This window comes from Trachurus trachurus, assembly GCF_905171665.1.
Source record: "Trachurus trachurus genome assembly, chromosome: 12".
Lineage (NCBI taxonomy): Eukaryota > Metazoa > Chordata > Actinopteri > Carangiformes > Carangidae > Trachurus > Trachurus trachurus.
In genome coordinates this window covers 22,070,738-22,097,094 of record NC_139908.1, presented here as the reverse complement: position 1 = coordinate 22,097,094, position 26,357 = coordinate 22,070,738, and the positions used below count along the sequence as shown (strand labels likewise).

General features: G+C 39.9%; 1 protein-coding gene across 2 annotated transcripts in view; it reads right to left on the bottom strand.

The window, feature by feature from the left end:
* The window catches only part of igsf9a (immunoglobulin superfamily, member 9a), a 65,821-nt gene that overhangs the window by 23,947 nt on the left and 15,517 nt on the right, over nucleotides 1-26,357 (bottom strand). Inside the window, exons 1-8 of one of the 2 annotated variants that reach the window (XM_083983579.1) lie at nucleotides 23,058-23,209; nucleotides 22,608-22,754; nucleotides 19,406-19,554; nucleotides 16,970-17,081; nucleotides 15,000-15,141; nucleotides 3,336-3,481; nucleotides 2,054-2,196; nucleotides 361-501 (exon numbers count right to left, since the gene is read on the bottom strand). In XM_083983579.1, coding sequence (XP_083839705.1) covers nucleotides 361-501; nucleotides 2,054-2,196; nucleotides 3,336-3,481; nucleotides 15,000-15,141; nucleotides 16,970-17,081; nucleotides 19,406-19,510 — 789 coding nt within the window. In that variant the 5' untranslated portion in view covers nucleotides 19,511-19,554; nucleotides 22,608-22,754; nucleotides 23,058-23,209. Of the gene's footprint in view, nucleotides 1-360; nucleotides 502-2,053; nucleotides 2,197-3,335; nucleotides 3,482-14,999; nucleotides 15,142-16,969; nucleotides 17,082-19,405; nucleotides 19,555-22,607; nucleotides 22,755-23,057; nucleotides 23,210-26,357 lie in introns of those variants that run through there. The other variant, XM_083983578.1, reaches the window with a different exon arrangement.

The window sequence follows — 26,357 nt, the reverse complement described above, 5'->3', positions numbered from 1 at the left end:
GCCGCACAATTAACTCCTAAATAGTGCTGCCATTGTGGTGAGTCTGAGTTGACTCCCATTAATGCCAGAGGGCTCACACGTCAGAGTGAAAAGGTCAATAAAATGTCGTTTCGGCTAAGTTTTTAATTCGCCGTGACAGATGCAGTGGTGGTTAATTAGTATACACAGGGGTGCAGAGAGACAGTTTAGTAGAACTAGAGGGACAGATCCAGTGGCAGTTTCCAAGCTGTCATGGTGCAACTGACCAACAATTTAGCATCAACAATGAAGGGAACTGAGTCTGACTTACAATAGTTACTTTTCATGGCTGTGTGTTTTCACTACACTGAGTGACCTCGTCGGCCTGGGTGTCTCACTAACCTGTAGAATCACGTTGGTTGGGTCAGATGAGCCCATGCTGCCGTAGCTGTTGTACGGGGTACATGTGTAAACGCCTGCTGCATCGTCATTGACTGTGGCCATGAATAATGAGCCCTTTGGTGTCAGAGTCCATCCTGGGTACTGCAAGAAAAACACAAGTACTCAGAAATGAAAGGCACACTAGGACACTCTGGAGTGATATGTAGCATAAATGGCAAAGAAAATACAGTAAGGGTGCAAAAAGCTTTAAGAGCTAAAAGCCAGGAAATCTGTAACGGCTCCAAGGCCACATATGAGCTTCTCAGCTGTGTTTGAGGGATTTACAGAAATAATGTTTCTGATATCAGCCTACCACAGTCCTGCAGTGGTTAAGTACTTAAATCCCCACTGGCAGATTATTTCCAAACTTCTTTTAAATTGTGCATTATTGTCACAGTTTGTAGAAGATGATATCCTAAAAAATTACAAGTTAAAGAATAAAAACAAAGAAAAACCCATTTGTCAATATGATCCTCACGGCATCTGAGCTGAATACACACACACACACACACCTGATACCTATGTGATAGAAACGCTCTGCAGTGCTTTCAACATCACTTTCTGAAGCATTTGCATTAAAAGCAGGTACATTTTCAAGTCATTTTTTCCCCATTAAGCCACAGAGAAAGGCTTGTGTGGCGCTTTGGCTGCGCAAAAGGTTCCCACTCAGTTTAATGAAGTCAAAACTGCTATTATCCTCCCTAGAATGAGGCTGTGAGAAAGTATTACTGTGGGCATAAGAGCTAGTGACATCCAGGGTGAAATTGGAATAATTGGCAGAATAACAGCCTGACAACGCCTGTGTGCCACACTATAGGGATCTATCACATTTCCTGTGGTGCTTCTCATCCACCATCATGTCCGCCGCTCGGACCAAAGTGTTCTGTAGGGGGTGGGGAGGGGTCAACGCAGCATGGGAAGGGAGAGGAGGAGGTGAGCAGATCTTTTTTTTCTTGTCAAAACAGAGGAAATTGTTTTAGATGCTGCTACAACAGGGTCTGTTTTCAACCTGAAAACATGGAGGATCACAAAAGTTAAGAAAAGAAATGCTGGGAGGTCCCACTTCCTGCTCCTCTTCTATAATTGTTCCTCCACCCATCATTCAGACATCAGAGATGAGCCGTCGATTGAAGCAAAAGAGGGGGGAAAAAAAGAGAGAGTAATGGGGGCAGTTAGGAGTTCCTTGGGGAATGCTGCCAGAGCTTTTAAGGTCGAACACATCATCCCTGTCCATTAAGATATATGTGATTGAATGACATAACAATTGAAAACCTGAAGGATATTTCCATCCATGGACACAAGATTCATCCATGGGGGAAAAAAAAGATTCATTACATCTACCTGAACATTCAGACTGCAATAGTAAGAAAATTGTTCCTCTGCTGCACCGTAGGCATGTTGAGTGGGTTGATCGCTGGACAAAGCTTCACATCACAGGCTGCTAATGGTGGCTGTTTTAAAGGAGCCTGTAGTCAGCAGTGGTTTCTGACATATCTCTGCTAAAAGAAAATGAATGGAGGCCGCCAGGTTCCCTGTGATGTTTGCAGCATCAGGAATCAATAAATAGAGTGTTGGAACATAAATTTGAGTTTGGGCAGAGAATAAAGGTCTGACAGAGAAAGTTGCTCCCTGTGGAGATTATTCTTTTTATTACCAAGAACAGGTCAAGTGGTGCTCCATCCTTCATCCAATCCACACGGAGCAGCGGAGGCTGAGCTGCCACTGGGCAGGCGACCACGCCGTCCATACCTGTGGGAAGGTACGTCTCCTGAGGCATCTTAAGAGCCTGTGCTGGGTCTGTATGAAGAGTGAAAATTAAAGTAATTTACTTTGGAATAACTACAATTTCTCACTGTTTCAGTACCAAAAGGAAATTACACCTACTGGCGCAGAAAAACCTATACGATGATCCATAACCTCTGATTCATTTGGAGAACAGATTGCTTTTGTTCCAGTCTGTTTCCTGTGTTTTTACTACTCCCGCTACCGCTTATATTTACAGCTGACAAAATGTGTCTGAAGGGGTTTTTACTGGTCTACAAGCAACTGTAAAATATTCAGAGGAAAAGTCTGCATTGCCAACTGATACAGATTTTACAATAAATAAATCAAAGTCTAGAAGGTTTTCTGATGCTACAAAAGGATTTACATCTGTAAAAAGGTTACAGTTATGAGTTAATAGAGTCTGAATTGCTTAACTTCTTAAATATATTGACATATTAAAATATGGTTTGGCCATTATCAACAAAGTTTACATCTTAAAATGTGTGTAAGACAATCAAATAAAAATATGTCAGATTTTACATAAACACTGAGTGATGACTGATTTGTTGCAACATCACAAAGTCACAGAAGTCCTGACAGTTCATTTGAAGGCTGAGTTTCTAAATGCAGGCTGTGTGTATTTCTCAATGGACTGAGGCTTTGATACTTACATGTTATTAATGTAGAACCTAGGTTTGCTTTCTAATCTAAAAAGACAGAATTCGTACCAATTATACATGGGACTTACAAGGTCGGATAATCAATTTTATTGTTTTTTGAGGGGGTTTAAAAATCGGTTTGACTAGTATATTCTGGCTTGAGCTGAAACCATGCAGTGCATAGATAAAATATCTGAATCTTAAACTCTGGCGACTCTCAAATGTATTTCCTTAATTTATCAATTTTGGCTCCATCAGGCACTGAATGTTGTTGGAGAGGACTCCCACCCTGCATCTGTCCACTTTGATGAAATGTTTATATTTCAATATTTCACTGGATAATTCTTGGCTGAATAATGTTTCATGAATTAAATCTTAGCGCTGGGAAGACAAAAAACTGAGTTGCCTGTTTCAGTGTTGGACTCTTGAATGAGAACGTAAGAAAGACAATGATGTCCCTGGAGGACTTACTGTGCATTAACCACAGAGCAGGCACAGACACAGTATACGTACGCATCACTGTGAGGTTGGCGGAGGCAGTGGGCGGGGTCAGCAGGCCGTTGGTTGGCGTGCATGTGTAGTTCCCAGAATCCTCTGGGATGAGACTGGAGATGAGCAGAGTTCCATCTACCATGATCTTCACTCGCTTTTTCAGAGACCTTGAGGGAAACACAAAACAAAGGAATTACTGCGCAGGTAAAGGACAAATCGGCTACTTCAGAATAGCAGTGAGAGGTAATTCAGCTCCTCCAATCGAGTTGAGTCAAACTGAGGTTTTCACAGAGTGTAGGAGGGTTTTTCTTTTCTTTTTTTTCCTGTGAGAGGAGAGAGCAGATGGAGGTTTAGGAAATTTCATTTCATTTCAGCTGGAGTGGGAAGAGAAGTGCCCACTCATATACATTCTTACATTTACACAGACAGCAGAGGAAAAAGCTATGGGGTCTACCAGGCTGCAACACCTCACTAGCAGGTTACATATGTACACAGGCGATGCACGCACTCGTGGGAAGACTCACAGTCACACATTTGTGCTAATTACCATGGAGGTCAGATGACTCATGTACTGTACGAGACCTGGATGTTTCTCATCACTACTCTGTTTTTCTCTCTTCTCACTGACATCGATGTCACTGTGTGACTGAAAGCTGCTGTTATTTAAGCTCCATTTACCAACAATCTTTTTACATTAACAATCAATCACATAACTAATGGGAAAGGGGGGGGGGGGGGGGGGGCGCTCGCAGTGACAATCTCACAAAGAATTATCACCAGCTCTCACAGAGCTTCTTAGCCCGTTCTAGCCCATTGATTCGGTTTTATGGCACTTTCACTGAGCAGTTCGGTGTCAGCGCTTTCTTCTGCCATGTTTCCATCTGTTGTTTTCAGCAAACAAGTTCTGATAAGCTCACTGTGCTCGACCTGCTCTGCACCACACAGTCAGAATTAGTAGTAGTTGTATTAGTAGTGGTAGGTGGAGAGCGGAAATGAGATGGACCAACAGTCTAAAATCCAAGTAATTTTGACACTGAACAAAATCTGAAAAGTCTTACAGTTAGGAAGGTTTGGTATTTGTGCCTTAACAAAAATTACTGATTATCAAAAACAAGACATCAATTATATAAATCATAGTAACTTTATTATAATGTCTGCAAGTCGTCTTGGTTATAAAGTTATTTTGTATACACTTTAGAGTCGGGTCACCCTTACTAATATAATTTAATGTATTACATTTGTAGTAGTAATGGTAATTTCTGGGACTAAAGATAGAGGTTAGCAGCATGCTATTATATCTGAATTGATTTTTGAATCCATTTTCCTCCAACTACAAACATTTACAACACAAGTTGTGACAAAAACTAAAACTTAAAAAGATTTCAGTGAGATGTAAAGGTCTTCTTAACTTACACTAAAGATTTGAGAGGCCTTGAGATTATTGGTCACAAACTCTAAGATCCCAGTAAAGAACATGAATACAGTATATGTCTCTGACACATGGAAATATAAGCTGCAGCGTGACTTTGCAGGCCTTATTTTTGACAAGCTCCTTGCTCTAAATACTGGAGGTCCTGGTTCAGAGTTATTACGTTGATCAGCTTAAAACACTGATATGATATGAACTGAAAGTGACACAAAAAGCCTGAAGAAAAAAAAAACTCTGTTGCTCTTTTTGAACCACACACTATCTCGAATAGAATAGATTAGAATAGAAACTTTATTGTCATTGTATCAGATACAACGAAATTGGAGATGCTACTCCTAGTGGTGCATAAACACAATGAAAATACACATAAACTATGTGCAGATCGGTTCTGATGCCACATGTATGCATAAATCATCCACCTGCCACCCACTCAATTAAGTTATTTTCCTCAATTTATAGTCCTGCACACAATCACACATCACTGCTATTTCTGAGAGAGAGATTATGGGTAATTATATTGTAACATATATGAAAAAAAATAATTGAATGAAGATGGCCAACGGGTATGTTATTACCACAGCAGCCAAAACACAGGCTGACATTTTTAAATCACCGCTACTTCCAAGACACAATCATTTAAATGTTCATATTCATGTTTTGCTCTGCCCAAAATGAATAATAACAGTCCAGGAGTCTAAACACAGAGTATAATTCATGCCCAGCAAAAATATAGAGATTGTAATTAATATTTTGCTCATTATATTACTGTATACATTATTTCACCCATTGCAACATATTCACTGTTTATCATAACGTTAATTTTTTGACTCGTCCTGCCTGATCCACAGAATAATTGCACTGCCAGTGAATACAACAGCACTAATCTACAACACAATGGGTTAAGGATTGATGCTTTCTGTAGAACACAAATTACATTTGGCTGAGTACAGACAATGGCTTATACAGCACATTAATTAGACAACATTTCATACTGGCCAGTTGGCATGTAAAACAGGCCTACCTTAATAAGTTTGTCATTTATGCTAACAAGAGATAAAAACTTAGATTTCTGTTTACATGGATGGTTTAATTCCCGAAAATGAAAAATAAATTCTATAGAAATCAGCCAAAATCCTTCAAAATAAAACCCCCAAATGCCATAAAACAAATCATATATTCAAGTGGAAAACTAATGGAGACAACTTGGTTTCCCAAAGAGTACTTCCCTATTTTTAACAAGGCAATTACAAAAGAGCTTATTTCCCAAAATTAGTAACAGATAATCAGAATAATCCGAGTGTGCTCCACTCAACTGTGAACAGCATTATATATCAGCTCCAAAAAGCCTCTCTGAAACTTTCCCCTCCTCAAATTAGGTTGAGTATTAACCTGAGTGTAACTGTTATAAATAATGATATGTGTGATAGGGAAATGCTCAAGAGCAGAAGTAATGCAAATTAAGCCCTCCACCTGCTCAACTGACCCTATCCCAGCCACCATTTTTTCTAAGAGTGGTGAACTGTCTGGTGGATGATGTACCAGCAATCAGGAACCATTCCCCGTTCACGCAGATCTTCTTTCTGGCTCTGAACACTCCTATTGTGAAACCTCTCTTACAGAAAAGCTCGTTCAGTGTTTCACAGTTTCAGGCCAATTTCTTTTTTTTTTCTTTTAAAGAGACATGAGTGAGGCTTCTTTTTTCTCCTACATTACCTCCAACAGCGAAAATGTTTTTGCTCGTTTCTGTTTGTCATCTGTTTGTGTGTATGTGTGCGCCTTGTGTGTGCCAGCAGAATTACACAAAAAGTACTGATTCAAGATTTTGTTCATCATCATGCTTCTTAAAGGGGCCATGTTCTACATTTCAGTGTTTATTTGAAGTCTTTTCGTAGTTTTAAATCCCCACGGAAAACATTTCAGGACAGCAGATTTCTGGTAAACACGCAGACAGACCAAATCCATCAAGGTCAGATGATGAATCTGGGTGGGCGGGGTTTGAGAAATGCCTGAGAGCGATGACAGCTTTGTTGTGACATCACTAATAGGGGTAGTTATGCTTGATTTTTCCGCTGCTTTTGATATACTAATAGATCACGAGTTACTATTGAATAAATTAAAATGTTATGGTTTTTCTCAGTCTGCATTAATGTGGATTCATAGTTATTTGAGTGATAGATTGCAACTTGTATATTTTAATGGAAGTCAGTCAGAATTACTGGGTGTTAAACAAGGGGTACCTCAAGCTTGCCTCTTGTACACAATTTGTGTTAATGACTTTCCTTCAGTACTGAAAAAGGCACATATTTCGATGTATGCCGATGGTTCTACGATTTATGTAGCTGAGACAAATATCAATGACTTAAATGTGCACCTAGATCAAGAGTTGAAATTAGTAATGGATTGGATTAACAGTAATTGGCTTATTTTAAATGTAGCGAAAACAACGAGTATGGTGATTGGAAACAACTTTTCTCTGTGTTTAAAGCAGATATCAGTGGAATGTTTTTGTTAATATAAGTCCTAAATAGTCCTATTTTCCGTCAGCAATCACTTACATGAAGTATTTCAGCCTAAACACGAGTCTCTCCGTCACTCTGCTCTGCTGTAACCCGAGGAGAAAATTTTCCTTGTGGGATACAAGTGTTATCCAATGAGGAGAGAGAACGGCATGAAGGGCTGTGTGTGCAGCCAAGGGATGCGCGTGAATGTGGTGACGTAGCACGAGGACCAATTGATGCCTGACAAGGGCGGGGGCTGCTAACTCATGGTGCGTTCAAAGAAACTCGTACTTTGTGTTTTTCCTTCCTGTGAAGTCATACCAGTTCGATCTGGTACGAGTTCACGGGTCGGAAGTTACGAGTGGCCGTTATAGGGAACTTTCACAGACAACAGGATGGTAAAAACACGAGCTACGGGTTACCTGGAACGCTACCAAGTCGTAGTTGTGACTTGAAGCTGTAACTTACGGTTTCAAAAGCCTGCCTTGAACGCAGCATTAGCCGAAACGGCCGTGAAGCTGATATCTGCTTTAAAACCAATGCTGAATCTATCTATAAATGATAATAGGTAAAACAAGTACAAAATACTAAATTATTAGGACTAACTATTGATCATAAACTGTCATGGGATAAACATATAAATAATTTGGTGATAAAAATGGGATATAATTTATCAGTAATTAAAAGATGCACTAAATACTTAACATAACAAAATATAAAACAAGTAATTCAAGCCTTGGTTTTAACACACATGGATTATTGCTCTGCAGTTTGGTCTTGTACATCTCTAAGGAACATTAGAAAATTGCAACTGGTTCAGAACAAAGCAGCGCGTGTGACATTATTTTGTGGTTTTAGAACCAATGTTAGAAGAATGCATGATTCTCTGTCTTGGCTTGATGTAAAACATAGACTTCTGTACTCGTTAATGATTTTTTTGAGAACTGTTTTAACCACAAAGAGTCGATATATTTTTATTTTCTATGAAAAAAGTTATTTTAGTCACAAACAGGACACGCAGCTGAAGGTTGTTTTATTTTACCTAAACATAAAACTACATCAACCAGGAACAAGGTCATCTACAGAGCAATGAAAGAATGGAACTCACTACCAAGTTATATTAAACAATCAAATAGTATATGCTTTCAAAAAAGCTCTAAATGAATATCATTTGAAAATGAATTTCCATTAATCGTGATTAGGTACTTGATATAAATATATGGGTATTATAAATATATGGGTTAGTGTATTATATATTATTATTATAGTGTTATATAGATAGTGGTTATAGTAGAGTCAATTAATTATTTGTGGAGGGGTATTATTATATTATGGAAACCTGATTGGAGCTGTCTTGTCTTGTTATCTTGTTGTTGTGTTGGTCATGTTGCGAATGTATGTCATGTTGTTAAGGTATACTGCATATTGTTTTGTATTTGTCTATGTGGTCTATATTGTTTGTATTTATTGTTTGTGTTTTATGTCTATGTCTATATTGTTTAGTGTGAATGTGTATTCTTTTATTGTCTCCATGTTTTGGACCCCAGGAAGAATAGCGGATGCTATGCAGATGCTAATGGGGATCTCAATAAACATAAACATGAACTAAGTTACAAAGGGCTCGGTTTCTGAATACAGGCTGTGTGTATTTCTTTGTGGACTGAGGTTTTGATACTTTCACTGTATGAACCTAGATCTGAAAATCCACATTTTATACATGTTTGCCTTCACTCTACAGTATTTCTTGTATACATTTAGTTTTTGTTTGTTTTTCTTTGAGGAGAGAATGTCACATACTGTCTTCATTATGGCCAGGTGTTGAGAACAAACCTACATACGCATTCAGCAAACACATGGTGAATAGAATGAGTAGGCTATTCATTTGTATTCCTGTGTCTGTCTGCTTGATAAATGGAAGGACTCTTCTTTATCAGTAGCTTTTCCTCCACTAACTTCTAAGAAAAATCTCTGGCACTTCCACTACTTTCTTCATCAGCTAGTCGCTAACTTTGTCTGACATTTGGTGTTGAGCTGTAGCACCCAGTGGAAAAGGGGCTGATGAGAGCCCTGAGGCTGAATTGTACAGTTAATGTACCATAAAACCAAAATAATGAATTAAAACAGCTCTGCGACGCTGCAGAGGTTTGTCATAATACTGTGTGCAATTTGTGTAACCCCTTTTTCACATTACAAATACTCCAGTTAATTGTCATTAAAAAGGTTTAATGACCACTCCTTAACTGGCAATAAAAAGTAACTTAAAGGTGCTCTGTGGAGTTTTTAAGCACAAATAGTGCTCTGCAATGGTTTTTACAAACAGGTTCCCATTTTGTTGGTACCTCGCACAAGGACACACAAATACACACTTTCCTATTCTGGAGCTTCTATTCTGCAGCAGCAGCAGCGCACACACACACACACAAATGCTGTAAAGCGCTGACAAACACAGTGAAGAGGAGAAGCTAATGAAAATGAATGTAAATAATGCACAACTTTAATTGTCAGTGAAAAAATTAGCTTTGCAAATGAGGAGAGAAAAACATTCAACATGTTTGTTAGACTTCAATGACAACACAAGTTTCACCAGATGTAAACAATGGTGTGTTTGTCTACTTGAAACTCCAGAGGGCACCTTTAACAGGATGCTGAAAACTGACCTCTCCTGGTTGCACCTGTAATCACACCTCAAATACTAGTGCATTTATGGATTTGTTTGTTTTAAAATTTGGTCAGATCTTCATCCAACACAACAAAAACATTATTCATATTGTTTGTGTTGTGGTATGCTGAAAACATCGGTCAAACATTCACAGTGTTGGTGGGAAAAAAGTGTGTGAAGCCCTCGGTTAAAGTTAGAGTCTTACTGCAGTCAAGAGTTATCAAACCTGGAGTCCAACCAATGAAGCCAGATGGAGGTGCGGGCTAGTTTGACTCACAAAGGAACACTCAAACTTTGAGTTTGCTGTTCTGTCAAGTCTGCTGTTGTGAACCATGCCTCACAGAAGAGATCTCAGAGGACCGACAATTAAGAGCCAGTGATTTGCATAAGGCTGGAAGGGTTACAAAGTCATCTCATAGAGTTTACATATTTATCATTTCACTTCTAGGAAAACAGAAAAATGGGGATGGCTTAATATCCTCCCTAGATGATGGGACCACGCAGAGATGACTCGGAAGGCACAAAGCAGATGTCCAGTGAGGTAAAAAGCAGCCCAGAGCCTTAAAGGTACATTGTGTAGGAATTACTCCCATTTAGCGTTGCAGTTGTATATCGCAAGCAACTCAATCGTATTTTTCATGCTGCATTCACGTGAAATTGGGCAGACGTAACGGCATAAACAAGCCTCTATGTAAACAAGTGGTCCGTCAGCACGAGGCAAAACAATACACGTGACGTGACAATATGTTGTCATGGCGATGTGGTATTGTTTACCTGACCCACGTTTTACCGGCTTTGTCTCGACTTCTGTGACTAAAATGACATCTGGTTTGTTACCGACGGCCGTCTGTCCGACTGCAGGTGAATGCAGCATCAGTGTAACGCTCCATTCCTCCTCACTGCGTTACCGCGGTGACTTTTTACAGACGCCACCTCGACCAGAGCCGACAGCTCCGGTGTCTCCACTGAGTTTCCGTGGTTTCCTACCGTCACGCTGCCACTGAACGTAAAACCATGGCGACACCGACACGACATGGCAGCCAGCACCGAGCTTACCCGCTCCATCTATATAGTATATGAATGATATGAACGGCAAATTCAGAGCTTACCGGAACACTTCAGTTTGTTGATGGGGGTGATTACTGATCAATGAAAAAAACGATTTTCGTGAATAGATAACAGGAGAAGTTACACAATGTCCCTTTAAGCTTCAGAGGAAGCTTTGGAGCTGGTTAAGATCTATGGTCATGGGTTAAACATATGCAAATCATGGTGCAGGTAGCATGCCACTACAGACACTACAAAGGAGCCTGCTGCTCTCCCAAAAAAAAAAGAAAATCAAACACCACTGCACGCCTGAAGTTTGCCAAAGAGCAGCTTAACTCTCCGAAGCACTCCTGGGAAGGTCTTCTGTGGAGTGATAAAACTAAGGTTGAATTGTTTTTCGAAGAACATGCAGCGTTCTCTCTCTATATACTGTATATATATGGTGCAGTCAGGGAACTGCACACCAGCATGAAAACATAATCCAAAAGATGAAGTAGGATGGAGGGAGCTCTGCTGCCTCAGGGCCTGGACGGCTCGACAAGAGGGGAGGAATGAAGTTTATCAAGGTCTCCTTAGTCTCTTATAGGAGGATGTCAGGGTGGCTGTCCAGCTGCTGAATCTCAGCAGGGGTTGGGTGGTGCAGCAGTACAAGGAACCTAAACATCGAAGTAAATCTACTCCAAAATGACTTCAAACGCAGTAAATCTACCACTCCGAGTGACCTAGTCAGAGTCCAGACCTTAATCCAGGAGAGATGCTGTGGAGTGACCTGAACGGAGCTGCTCACATCCTGAGAATGTGTCTGAGCTGCAGCAGCAGCTCTGCAGGGAGAATGGTCCTGAATGTGGCGCAGGTTTGATGAGCCGCTACTGGACGAGCTGGTCTGAGGTTATTGGAGCCGGAGGAGATCCGACCAGTTATTAAAACCAAGGGTCCACTTCCTTTTTCCCCACCGGCAGTGTGAATATTTAATGAATTTGCTCGATAAGAAGGAAAAGATGGTATTTTTTGTGGTTTTAGCATAAGCACCTTGTACTTTTCTACACTTAGATGAGAAACAGATCGTGTTTTTTTGACAAATAAAAGCAGAACAACAGTGACTCTAAAGGCTTTGCTGACTTTTCCTGCCATGTGCATCTCTACTTCCTCCCAGCAGGGATGGGAGCAAGAGGTGCGAGGATGGAGGACCTGCATCTCCACCCCCTCCGGTGTCATTCTGATGCGATGCCAACAACATCTCTCCACGTGTGCAACAAGTAAAAGTAACAGAGGAAAAAACACCTGGCGCTTGTCGACTGCTGCTCAAACACTTCATATAAACCTAGACGGCATCAGGGCATCACAGAAATAAACAAACAGACAATCCCATTTTGTTCAACACTGAAAGAATAGAGCAGATGTGAGGGAGCAATAAAGACAGCTATAAATATTCCAAATAAAATCTATAGCCTGTGAAAAAACCACATTCACACAGAGTCTGACATGCTTTCACACTCAGATTCATATTACAGGACTAAAAATGAAAACCATGACTGTGTGGAGGACTGAATCACACTGTGTCTGTGTATTCGTTTTGAATAAACAAGATGATCTTGGAAGCAAAAAATTAAGAAAACGATGACAACTCTTTTGTTATATGAAGAACAGATAAACAAACCTGCAAAAGGTATGATTTAATAGTTTTCCAACAGTTGACCAAAGAAATCACATTTCGGGGGGGATGCGGGGACAGACACAACTACCACAAAACAGGAGCAATTAAACTGAAAATCTTCAGATTCCTTCTTTTAGACCTAAAATGGAAAATACAGCCCGAGTTGAATTTGCCCGGAATTGTCCTTTAAGTTCATCTTTGATGGTTGATACTGTGTGTGTGTGTGTGTGTGTGTGTGTGTGTGTGTGTGTGTGTGTGTGTGTGTGTACTGCACGTGTAAATCATTTCCTAGAAATTAAATCATAGCATTATTATTATAAAATGTTATATATAGATTATTATACTAATATATAACATGTCAGCATCATAATAGAAAATGTCATATTTCATTATAGTGGGTTTCGTCCACCAAGGCTCCACTCTGACACCTGATGTTCACATACTGTAGTTTAACTACAGTTCAGTCTTTATGTCCTCTTCATTCACAACTCTCTCAAGGTTTTCACTCTAGGATCAGCTTCTTCTAATCACCTGATTATTCATATCCATATCATATTTTGCCACAGTGCCTCAACCAGCCAATCAGGATGTGGTTGACAAACTTCTCAGACCTCTCCTGCTGTCAGCTGTCATTTCAGTGCAAATTGCTGTGACCCTCCAACTCCAGTCTTCATAAGCACTCGTCCTCTCCTCATCGACATCCTCTATGCTCATTATTCTCTCCATTACCACCTCCACTGTGAGGATCCACAGGAGGCATAGCTCTCCTTTTCAAACACGATGACATCTTTGACAGTGACTCTCACACCCTTGATCAGATCAGATTGAAATGCTTCCATCACTATTTATTTTCAGCCTTTCATAACAGATGACGCGCAGCTGTAGCTACAATATGAATACATACGAATAAACGACCCCCCCACCCTGCAAGAGAACACTTGTAAACACTCAGGTGTGAAACACTGAGACAGAAATCCAGTATACGTAGAAGCTGTGCTTTAACTTAAGATCTCAGGCACAAAATGTCAAGCCCCAAGCAAATAACCTTGGTCTGTTTCTTTTGTGCTGATTTGAATTTCACATCAGAAGCAAGAAAAAAAAAATCCACCTTTAATCATGTCAAGAGTGCTGCAGATGTAGAGCCCTCACTCTCCTGGGCAGATACGGGAGGAATAAAGCACCGTGTCGTTCCCAGCAGGCTCGATAATGGCAAAGCTCCTTTTGTTCAGGTATAAACTTGAGTTTTCCAACACCGCCCTGAGATCAGCTTTAGAGACCTCTCAATTCTTATTCATGCATTCATTTAAATTAATATGGATCTGTCCCTTTAACACATTGTGACAATCAAAGCAGAAATAACCACAGACACTCCCTAAGGTCAGACACCACTTTGTCTTTGTGAATAACAAAAACTTTGTGGTGCGTTATCCAGATTTTTTATTTTTTTTTCCAGTCGCCAGCTAAAGTGTTGCTATTTTAGCTCAGGCTAAACTTATCTGGCAACCTCACAGCTGATGATATATCATGCATGGAGGGACTTCCAACATTACAGCATGAGTGTGAAGAGTTTAAAAGAAAAAGTGACCCCAGCCGACTTTTCTCATACCTGAGGGGCAGGCGTTTTCATGCATTATTGAGCAACAATAACATTTAAAATGGATGGTGTCAAGTAAAAATTACTGTTGTGCATTTTGAGTTCTCCCGTGGTCCCTCCGTCTAATGCAGAGCTGGCCCTCGGTCACCAGAACTGTGACAAGTTTCATCCAGAACGCAGCTGCTCCTGTTTTTTTAAAGTCGCTCTTCTTACTCCTGGTCATTTTGAGGAAAATTCTATACTTGTCATCAAATCATTCAGGGCCCTCTGCACAGGAGTGCATGTCAGACAGGCTTTTAAGAAATGTCGCTGCAAGATTTGCTTGGTCCTCCGGGGCTGGCTTTCATGTACTGTAGCTCCTCAGGCAGACACCAAAATCAGAATGTAAAAAAAAAAAAACCTCTATCGATCCCCACAGGGACACTGCTTCATTAACTACCGGCTCTGATGAGGAAGGTTTTCAGTTAGTGTCTGTGGAGACTGCAGGAGCACATTTTCTCACACATCTGCTACAGTAGAGCCTAATGCAGAATTTAGGTACATTTTCATTTTCAAACAAAATGCTCTGATTTATTCTTATCTTTGTTTATTTGTTTTGGTAATATCCCATTATTTTCTTGCTTCAACCTTTTATAATATTTTTTTGTCTCCTTAAAACACAGTTTTTAACCTTCTTTAAAAAGTCAATTGCTCCGATGCTCCAATATTCAGGTAACAAAAACCAAAAAAACAAGGGTAACACTGTGCAGACATCACAGTGTGATAATGGATCGCACCTGAACAAAGAGTAATACTTGCACTCACTCTATGTGATAGACGTTCTCTCCATCTTTCTGCCACACGTAGGTCATGTTGGGGGGATCGGCCACAGCCTGGCACTGGAGAAGTGCATTCTGGGACATGTTGAGAGAGGTGCTTTTGGGAGGGACAACAATGACAGGTGGACCTAGTGAGAAGCAAAGAAAGACAAATTACATTAAATTAAAAATTAAAAAACAAACAAAACAAATATTTTTCATTGGGTCAAGTCATCTCATGTCAGGTATGTTGGATATCTTTTTACACACATGTTAATCAAAAATTAAAAATAACTACTGTACGTAGGGCTGCAACTAAGAATTATTTTCATTATTGAATAATCTGATGTTTAATTTAGAGTCAATACAGACTGTGGGCAAGGACCAGGATTATGTGGATAAATATGTGTAGTTTGTTAAATGTAATAACACATATTAAAGGGGAAAAACAAAAAAATGAGGAGGACCATCAAAACAATAGTAATACAAAAAAATAACAATTTAAATGTTAAGCCCTGTCTACACCTCACTGCCTATCCAAACACTATTGTCTATCTCAGCTCTTGGCATTTCTATGATAATTTCTCTAACCATGAAAAAAAAACATGTTTCAAGGTTTCTGGTGGTGATATGAAAAAAAACAAAGAGTTACACAAATATCACCAGAAAAACAGTGTTATCCAGTTAGGTAACCAACACAAAGTCTCTGCATACTGTTATAGTGAGGGAAATTCATCATGGTGTGAGATTTGAAAACTCAGGAAATCATTGAGAAGTTTGTCAATGTGAGGAAGGGAAACTGTCAAAAATAACCTTTTCAAAAAAAAGAAAAGAAAGAAAAGTGAATTATAACAAATGTAATATCACACTGTCTTTGAAAACTGTGCTGTCACATGTACCACTGTAATCACGGCTCTACCACATGACATTTATCACTCGGCTCTGTCGTGCCAGCTGCCAACATGTGTGCTTATTGCAAAGAGCTAATAAAGGAGGATTGACACAACACATGTCTCATGTATATAACCACATGATCTGTGCTGCTGTTATTACAGATAATCTGAAATGCTCGACATACTGTATATATGCATGGGCGACAGTTTAGGGTTTACTTAAGGCATTTTAGACCGGCTTCATCCAGATCAGCTATTAGTGTATGATAATCCATCCATGTGGCGACGATTTGCAAAAACGCAGCCAAAACCTCAGATAAGGGCAGTGTGCTCGCACGATGATTATTGTTCAAAATGTAACCAGTTGACATTTTAAAATAACGTGAAACTTCCTGAAGAAATGGAGGCAAATCTAAATTTTCCCCCTCAAGCACGGCGCTCCGGAAGAGTCCTGGCTCTCCGGAGAAAATCCGCAGTAGGAGTACGAGTAGGAAGACATTAAGAAGTCAGAAACATATAATGCAGCAGTGTGTCGGTGTAATCCACTGATGCTCAGAAGTACATTTGCATATTCTGTGTTTGTCCTCAAACTGGACAACACATTCAAATATCCTGAAAACTTCTGTGAATGTGTCGAGGGACTATTAGTAGCTGTAAATATCTTATTTTTGACCAATTTTTGTTTTCTTCAGGAGGAAAATTCTTCGAAAAACATATGAATTAATAATTTGTGTGGATTTTCGTATAGAGACTTTTTGTGTACATCAGCTGAACGCTTAAAAAGCCTTAAAAATGGAGCAAAACATGAAGCTTTATCACGATGGGGTGACATCTGGCCTCCTATCATGATATGAATGTTATCTTCACAGGGGAAAGAATGCAAGTTAAATTCAGTTTGAGTTTTCCTTACAACTCTGTCATATGATGCAAGACAGAGAAACAGAAATGTAAATTACGGTGGCTCGCAGCCAGTCAGACACACAGACATCACAGAGACGGAGGGAACTGGCAGGCGGGCGGGCGGGCGGGCGGGAGGACAGACAGAGAGACAGAGAGACAGAAAGGCTGTCATGCAGCAACTGACCTTTGATCTTCACTTTTGTCACGCGAGTCACGTTTCCCTCGGAGTTGGAGGCGTGGCAGGTGTACTGACCTGCTGACTGCATGCTCACTGCTCGCAGAGATAAGGCTCCCTCCTGGTAAATATGATGTGACAGATAAAGTGAAAGGTGGACGCATGAAAACAACACCTATAGAAACATATTATATTAATATGTGGTACATGCACCGCATTCACAAAATGTCCAGACTGCTTCGATTTGTTCACATTTTGTTATGATGCAGCCTGATATGATATGATAAAATAAAAAGACGTTTTGTGTGTGTGTGTGTGTGTGTGTGTGTGTGTGTGTGTGTGTGTGTGTGTGTGTGTGTGTGTGTGTGTGTGCTTGTGTGCGTGTGTGCCTTTCATGTCAAATCAAATGAATTCTCCACAGCTGGGCTCCAGTCAAGTTTGAGAGGCATCTCAAGGATGATCAAGAGAAATGTCTAAATTTCAAGTGTCACAGAAAATTGTCTGAATACTTATGATGTTGCATTAGCTCAAATTTCGCCTTATCATTATGAGGTAGTCAGGATGGACCCGTGTTGGTTTTTATTAGAGCATGAAGCTGCAGCATGACAAAGAGTGAAATATTTGAATACTTTAAGGATACATACATTTACTGCAGATAGATATCCAGAAAGTAACAGATACATATTAGAAGAGATACTGTGCTTCTTACTTCACTATCTGACACTACTCCTCTATATTTATGATTTCAATATTTAAGCAAAAATCGAAATTAAAAAGTTTTTCAGGTATTAATTATTTCAAGTTTAAAAGTTACTCCGCTTCTTCAGGACTGTGTTTGATTGATCGTGACTACTTTCACTCAGTCTCGTTGCACAGGAGAACATGACTTCATAATTTTCAAAACTTTCAACCAGTAAAAAGAGACTTTTGAGAGACTTAAATGAGATATAACCACTAAAAGGTGTTCAGATCGGATCCTGTCAGTCAGTATCTGATTAAAGAAAAGAAAACATTTCACAACCTTTACAACAGGAGCACACAGGGCTTTTTCTGGCATCAAAGGGTAAAACCTCTATAATCACCTTGTGATTCAAGTGCTCTGAGAGCAAAGTGGATATCTGCTCCGCCTCTTGGTTCTGTTTTTCTTTTTTCTTTTTTTAGGTTTTACTTAATCCAGCCTGCAACACAACACTTTGGCCAATCATTGGTCTTTTCAGCGAGAGGGAGCATTGCTATTGGCTTATCTACTAACGCAGATGCGCGACGTCGTCCCTTCAGATAGACACGTGTCAATATTGGTGAAGAGATGGGTAGAACTCGCCTGTCATTTTGAACTGGAAACGAGCTGTAACATCTACATCAGTGGATGGTTGAGTAGGTAAACTGAATAAAAATATAAATGCAACACTTTTGTTTTTGTTTTTTATGAGATGAAATAAAGATCTAAGGGGATCTAACGGGTTTAGATCTGTTAGTGAAGGTTTCTCCTTTGCAAAGACTCCCAGTCCTCCCAGCTGACAGGTGTCATATCAAGTTGATTACAAAGCCCCATTATCAACCAGATGTGTCTGGGGTTTGTCACATTTAAAGGCCGCTTTAAAATGCAGAGTTTTTGTCTAAAACAAACATTTGTGAAGTGTGTGATTTTTTTGTGTGTAAAGAGGAAATGAGTGAGTATTTTGTGTAACCACATTTGCTTCATGCGGCGTGACACACGCTTTGCACAGAGTTGATTAGCTTGTTGATTTTCAGACCCCTCGTCTTTAATGGCTGTGTAAGGTTGCTGGATATCATCAGGAATTGGAACACGCTGTGTGTGTGTACAGATGGAGACGGGTTCAGAGGGTGACATGTCTAGTGAGACACAGGCCACGCATGAACTGGGATGTTTAAAGCTTCCAGGAATTGTGTATATCTCACCGCAACATGAGACGATGGCAGCAGATGAATGGGATGATGATTTCGTCATCGTCACAGTGTTATCTGCACATGTGTGTGTGTTAGTGTTTTATGCAAATGTCTTGGATCTTTTATTTCAAACCGTGAAAAATGGTATATAACCTTCTGCTAACTCGTGTTGCGTGGTGTTTCTGGCACCTCTTTTTCTAGATTCCTGCCAACCCCAGTTTTAAACATGAAACCAGTGTTTCCTGTCTTTTTTGGCAGAGACTTTGTCACATTTTTTGATTCTTTTTTTCTCAACTCTGAACATTTTAGATAATTATATTTAAACAACTGTTCAAATTACACAATATCTAATGAAAACATATTAAAGAAAAGTCAAATACTATTAACAATAATTAAGATTTGTCACTAAACACCTGAGTTCAACTTAAAACTATCTCCACCTCCATATGAAATTACTTACTAATATTACAGATACAATAGCTACACATATGGCTGTTAAATTTAATATATATGAATACATTTAACACGTACACATACCTGATCATTTGTTCTTTGAATCACACTGCCATCCTTAAGCCAGGTGATGGTTGGAGGGGGGTTGCCAATGGCAACACAGAGAAGAGAGAGGTGACCTCCAATCATAGCCTCCAGTGCAGGAGGCGGGGCTTCTGTGATGGTGGGTGGAGCTGACAAAACAATTAGATGAACTTTTAATAGGATGCATCTGTACATCTGCAGAAAAACACACCTACACCGGAGAATTGTTCTCTCTGAAAAGAGTTATAATATAACATGTGTGTCAATAACAGTGATGGCAGATATGGAGCCTTCCTTTCAGTAGCAACATAGACATCTAAAAGATCCACTGTCTCACACACAGCAGCAGTAAGAAAGAAAACTGTAGAGAGAGAGAAAAAAAAGAGTGGACCAAACAATAAGGTTTTTCTCATCCCTTTTTAAAAGATCAGTTTATATGTACCATGACAGCAGCTTGGCCTCATTTGTTCAACAGCAGCAGCCTGTGCACAGTTTACTGACATTAACTTACATTATTATTTCACAACTAAAAGTGAAGATGTCAGATCTAAATGCCGTCTTTCAGATCTGCTAACATGAACATGTTGTTGCCACTTAAAAGTCTCAGATCTCATCAGAGAGCATACACAGAGCCTGTTAACGTCTGCAAAGACATAAACAAATCACTTGCAGCCTCAACACTTCATTACAATTTCTGTAGTCTTGTATCTTTATTGTAGCTTTGTATGATAAGCAGTTTGTTATGAGGATTTGAAAATGTATTTTTTAACAACTAATTTATCTATTAAGACTAATTGTTCTTTCATTTATTTAATTATACACAAAATGTTTTGTTTAGTTTTTTAAGGAAGAGATCTGGTGAAATTACAAAGTTAAAAAAGATACAAAGAGGCTTTGTTGCTTGTATAATAGATTTAGTTGCACACATGCAGGAGGGTGTTTTTCTTTTCTTATATATAATATATATATGGTTTTTTTCTTTTTGCTGTCCGTTTTGTGGCCTGTGAAGACCACTGACAATCTCACATGTTGCGGCTGAGGTGCAAACAATAGGATGTGAAGAGTGTACCTGCAGGGCATGTCAGTGAAGTTATATCCAACGCCTCAAGTACAAAGTCGAACTCTATTATAATTCTCATCTCTAACCTGACGCTCACAGAGACCAGCTTGGTGAAACTGTCTCCCCTCGCTTTGATCTACTGTGTGCACTGATAGGTTGTGCGTGGAGCCATAGCAAAGGTTTTTCCAAATATACTTAAACTTCAAAGCACAAAAATAATGATCCATTTTTTATATTTAGATTCATTATTCAAAGCTGTCAATATGTGTGACGATAACTCTTGAGTCAGAGATGATTCTTTCCAAATACCGGCGTCAGGAAAGTTTATAAGGAATGAATAGTCCAAATTACTTGAACTGTCTTGAGTTTCAGACAGATATAGTATCTTGAAAAAAAAAGTTTTGTCATGGAGTGGTTTTTTCAAAAGTTTCAGTTTAAAGAAGCTCCTGACAAGAACCAGTGCTCTACGGAGCAAATGAAATCCAAGACTTTCGATGGGGAATACAAAATAACTCCACAGTAGGTTCTCACAAATGCTAAATGTTAAAGTGACAGACATCTTAAAGTCTAAAAAAGCAATACCATGTTAGCTTGTTGAACAAAGGAGGAAACTTATCTTGGATTTATATATTCATGGGCTACAGGGCATCTCATCTCCTAGCAACGCCAACCCTCAAATGTCAGTCACTAGCTGCCATGGGAACACCTACCCAGAGGCCTGAAGCATTGATTCTATTTATGTAAAATAAGATAAAAAAAAAAAAAAAATCAAATAAAGAAAACAATTCTCTTTTTTTGAAAAAAATAAATATGTGCAACGCCTACACTACAGTGACTCACTATCAGAAAATGACGAGGTGGCCCGGCCTGGATGGAGCTACATGATTAGCTTGCTGCTGCTACTTGGTTAACTTGAGCACTGAAATTGATTTTAACGAGGGTTGTTTGCTGCCACTGGAGACAGTGATTAAAGGAATGAAGCTTGAGGCTGAACTCATAATGTTTCTGATAGAGTGCTATACCCAAACAGCTGCTAACGCTAATGCTAACGCCGGCTGTGATAGCAAAACTTTTGAAAATCTCCTTTATCAGACTGGTGGCACTGAAAAAAAAAAAAGATTCAGAAAAATAACTTTGTGTTTAAACGATACTAAAATTGTAGAATCGTGATTCTAACTTGTGTTTCTTTTTGTTTGTTTGTTTTTTTTAAGTATTTTTTTTTTGGCTTTTCATGCCTTTATTGTTCAGTTGAGAGAGACAGGAAATGGGGAGGCAGAGAGAGGGGGAATGACATGCAGGAAAGGGCTGCCTGATCCGGATCCAAATGTGTTTCAGTCTTGGGAGTTAAAATGTGGAATAAGTTCAGTGATGAGTTGAAGACATGTAGTTCTTTGTTGAGTTTTAAGAAAGCCTTTAAATGTAAAATAATGAAAAATTATAAAATACAGTATATGATTACTTTCATCTTATTATTTTGTACTGTTGATATTCTAGGTAATCTAAAAATATATATAGGTAGGCCTTGGGCTTCAGCCTATTCCCTTTTCGGTCACTGTATGATATTTTCTTTTTTTGTGTGCGTGTGTGTGTGTGTGTGTGTGTGTGTGTGTGTGTGTGTGTGTGTGTGTGTGTGTGTGTGTGTGTGTGTGTGTAATGTGTATGGTTGCAATTGTGTATAACATGTGCTGGCTAAATTGTTCACGCAAAATGGTTGATTTTGATATTGGTGTTGTATTACCAAAATAAACAAATTTCATTCATTCTTCCTACTGCATCACTCGACGCCCTTAACTTATATTTAAATAATTAAACAATAAACAAGACTATAAATCTGAGAAGAAGCTGCTACCAGCAACAATTATGCTAAGGTTGGACTTTTATCTGGCATAATTATGCACTGTTAAGGTAAGCTATCCGTGCAGATTTCCTACGTTTTGACTGAAAAACTGGGAAATGGCCATACTCTGGACCAAATATTATTTAATGTTTAAATCCTTGTTAAGTATAATCCACTTTGAAAAACAGCTATAAAGGCATGTACTGTAGCACACACACACACACACACACACACACACACACACACACACACACACACACACACACACACACACACACACACACACACACACACATAAACCTCACCAGTTACAGAAAGCAGAGTCCAGGTGCCGTTTCGCAGCTCATCTGTTGGTTTATCCAGTAAGAGGATTCGACACTCATACAAGCCCTGATCATCCAGTTGCAGGGCCTGCAGCCTCAGGGCAGTGATGCGTACGAGAGACACCCGCCCTGCAGAAACAGAGTGCAGGCACAGAGGTGAGAGGGGTGGAGAGAGAGACCATCCCCAGGTGATGCTGATTTCACTTGTCATCTCTCAGGTCTGAGCTGTGTGTAACTGTTGGAGGGTGATGCTTTGTTAAGCTGAAAAAGAACATTGTCCTCAAACGTTGCCTGAAACAACCACACACATACACACACACACACACACCTTACAGAAAGTCAACACATTCACACAACAAACTTGGAAATGTGATCTCCTGGTTGCCAGGTGACGGCTCCCTCGAGAATGAGAGTGCAGCTCGCAACATCAACCTTTATCTTTTCCAGTCTGCAGCCTCACATCCCTCTGTGTCCATCTGGTTTTCACACCTTATCAGACAATCAGACAGACAATTGTCCAGTGACCTCGCATCATGGGACAGACTGGCTGAAAGGAAACTGTCAATGATAGCATAATGGAGGGACACGGGGTCTTCTCCCTGCACGTAAACAGCAAACGTGCTGCGAGTGTGGAAGCCTCAGTGCCACCGGGCTGTGTGTGGTGATGGTAATTATTAACAGGATCTGACTTCCTGTGGCAGGGAGGGACGGTCCTGACAGTCGAAAAGAACCAGGAAGTTGGAGTCAGGCATGCTGGCAGCGATAACACACCCTATTTGCTTTTCCAAGCCGCCAGAGGGGACTAAATCCACAGGGGGGGAAAGAGGAGAGGGGGGGGGTTTAAAGTAGAGCAAAACACACATCAGCATACACTCTGGGGATTAGTTCATTTCAAAATCCTACCCTTTGACCCCTGGCAGTTTTTTTTCTCCCTCTTTCATGTTTACTGGCGGCTCAGAGTGATATAGGTCACCGCAGCACCTTAGAGGAAAGGTTGTGCTGATGCAGGGATGTTGTGGGAACATGACTGGGAGTTGTCAAAGAGAAAGAAAAAAGGGGAAGGGTGGAGGTAGAGGAAGAGCATGACCTAATGCCATGACTGCTGCCATGTGGAAAATGCATGATTTTGCAAAGATTTGAATGTGAGTTAAATGGAGTGAGGCTGGGGGAAGAAGGTAGAACACAGAAAGAGCCAACAACAAAAAAAAGAAATAGGAAACCGTGACCGTTTTGCCTCGTAACACACATAGGCCAAGGTCTCACTGCTATGTCTCGTCTGTGAGTGTAAAAACAAGGGCACACATGCATGCAGCTCGGGATTCAGTCTGCTCTCTGTGTGCAAACAAGTCGAGAGCGTGGTGACCTTAGGTAAATCTAGCTTTGCATTGCTGATGTCAGAATATGACGTGTCCCTTTTCTTCCCTCACTGCTGCACCAAAAAACAACTGAAAGGTGTTACATACAGAGTGGTTATCAGAATCTCCTCATCATTAGTGCTGCACATAAATCAAATAAATAAAGTGAACCCTTACAATGATCAATGAATGGCAGTTCACACTGTTGATTATCATCATTTTATATTATAATGAAAATAGAGAGATTTGTAGCTCATAAACTGAATTATTGACTGTATACAACAGAATAAGCTACAGCACTGTTCATTAGTTTTTTGTATTATTCAATCCATTGCAAAGGTTTATACTATTGGGATAAATATACTATTTTCCATTGGCTTTTAGTTTTAATTAATGCTGCAACATACTGTGATATGTAATATCTGCAAATAAAACAGTTTTTTTCTCCATCTCTGTAGTAAAAGCTTGAAAAAAAACCTTTTTCTGATACAACCTGGCAGTGTCTCTGCCCACAAACACCGGCCAGGTCCATTAATGCTAAATATTGGTTGGAGCTGGTCTGGTCTGCACAGAGCCCTGACCTCAACCCCATCCAACACCTTTGGGATGAACTGGAGCACAGACTGTGAGCTGGGGTTTATCACCTAGCATCAGTGATGGTACTCACTAATGTGCTCTTGGATGAATGAAAGCAAATCCCTGCATCCCTAAACCCTAAACTGCAGTGGAACCCCAGCAAGAATGGATTTTTTTTGCTGCTAAAGAGAATAGGGTTCCAAATAAATAAATTAAAAAAAAAACATTATGAGGCATTGGACATAATATAGTACTAGAAATTTGCATTAAAAATATTGAAAACGGGAGCGTCCCAGTAGCTGTATGTCTAAGGCGCATTTCAAGTGAGCTCAAATGCCCTGATCTTGACTCTCATTCATCAGCGTTTCCTGTCTCTCCTCACTGGCCTGTCCTAACCACAAAAAAAGTTGAAAGAAAAAACTTAAAGCTCTGCTGAAACAGTGACTGATCTTACTCCATAGAACACAATGCAGGTAACTGAGTAAGAGTTCTACAACAGAGGCTTGAAAATGATACTGACAGCAGGTACAGTAGAAGCCCCACCCCCACCAACACCACCACCTCTGCCACTAACCCCATTCATTTAGGGGCTTTTACACCCTGCCCCCCACCCCCTCCCATACACTCTCAGGTGGCAGGGAAACACTAAACCGTTCAACAATGAGACGAAATCCAACTCCTCACCAATGAAAAGGTTCAGTCTGAACCGAAAAGTCAGCTTTCAAAGGAGAGTTAACAAACTGTCATCAGCGAGCTGCTAATTAAAAACCATTGTTACATTACTGAAGATGGATCATGGAGTGGTTTGACATGAGAGCCAATATACAATATTAGATCTTCTCAAACTACCTTTTTTTCAGCATTTCTTCAGCTTCATTGTGTTTTCTACTTTGTACATCTTACAGCTTCACTGTTTTTGTTTATTTCATTCCCTATTTTTGGCACGGACTCTGATAAAATGTTTGCAGGTTTCCAGTCTTTTCAGGCAGGCCTTTGACTTTGAAGGCTATGTTTTTTTGGTGTGTTCTTTTTTCTTTTCTTTTTTTTTTGGGGGGGGGGGGGGCTCAGTTTTATTCAGAGTGAAGGATGCACCAGAGCTATTGATTTTCTTTCTTCTAAAATGGATCTGTAGCATTTTGGAAATTAGGTTTTTAAATTCTAAAAAAAAATGTCTCTTGGGGAATTATCTGGAAAGTGTCTTGTTTGGTTTGACAGGGCTCTATATGAAAAATTATTTAAATTCGATACCATTCTGTGCAACCCGGGCGTTTATGTCCCTGAGAATGTGATATTGACGGGCAGGAAGCCCACATCGCCTCTCTGAGATGTCGTCAGCTCTTGGCGCACTGCGTACAGGCATTCAGGTTTCAGTTAGAGAAAGAAGCAGATAAGGTTTCGTTCCTCGCTTGCTTGTTGCTCCATTGAGCTCCACTGTGTCATCGTTTGAAATTTGAATTGAGAGCTCTGTACCTTTTAGAGGCTGAGGCCTACTCACTGCTTTAACGAACACGTGTAATCCCAGTGCAAACTCTCCTGTTTATCCATGTGGAAAAGGAAGCATATTAGCCACGTTCGCTGCGTATGATGTGTTATGCCTGCACGCGGTCTGCTCTGGATGATTGTGATGGGATTTACATGGAAACATTGGATTTATACAGCTGTATTTACTTTTTATGGAGTCAGCAGCTGTATGGGCGCGGAGGGATTTTCTATCTTGTGCACAGAGCAGACGCTAATCCTTTGATCTTTACTGCTCTATTACAACAAATACATTTAAACCCTTTTAGCTCTAACACTCTCA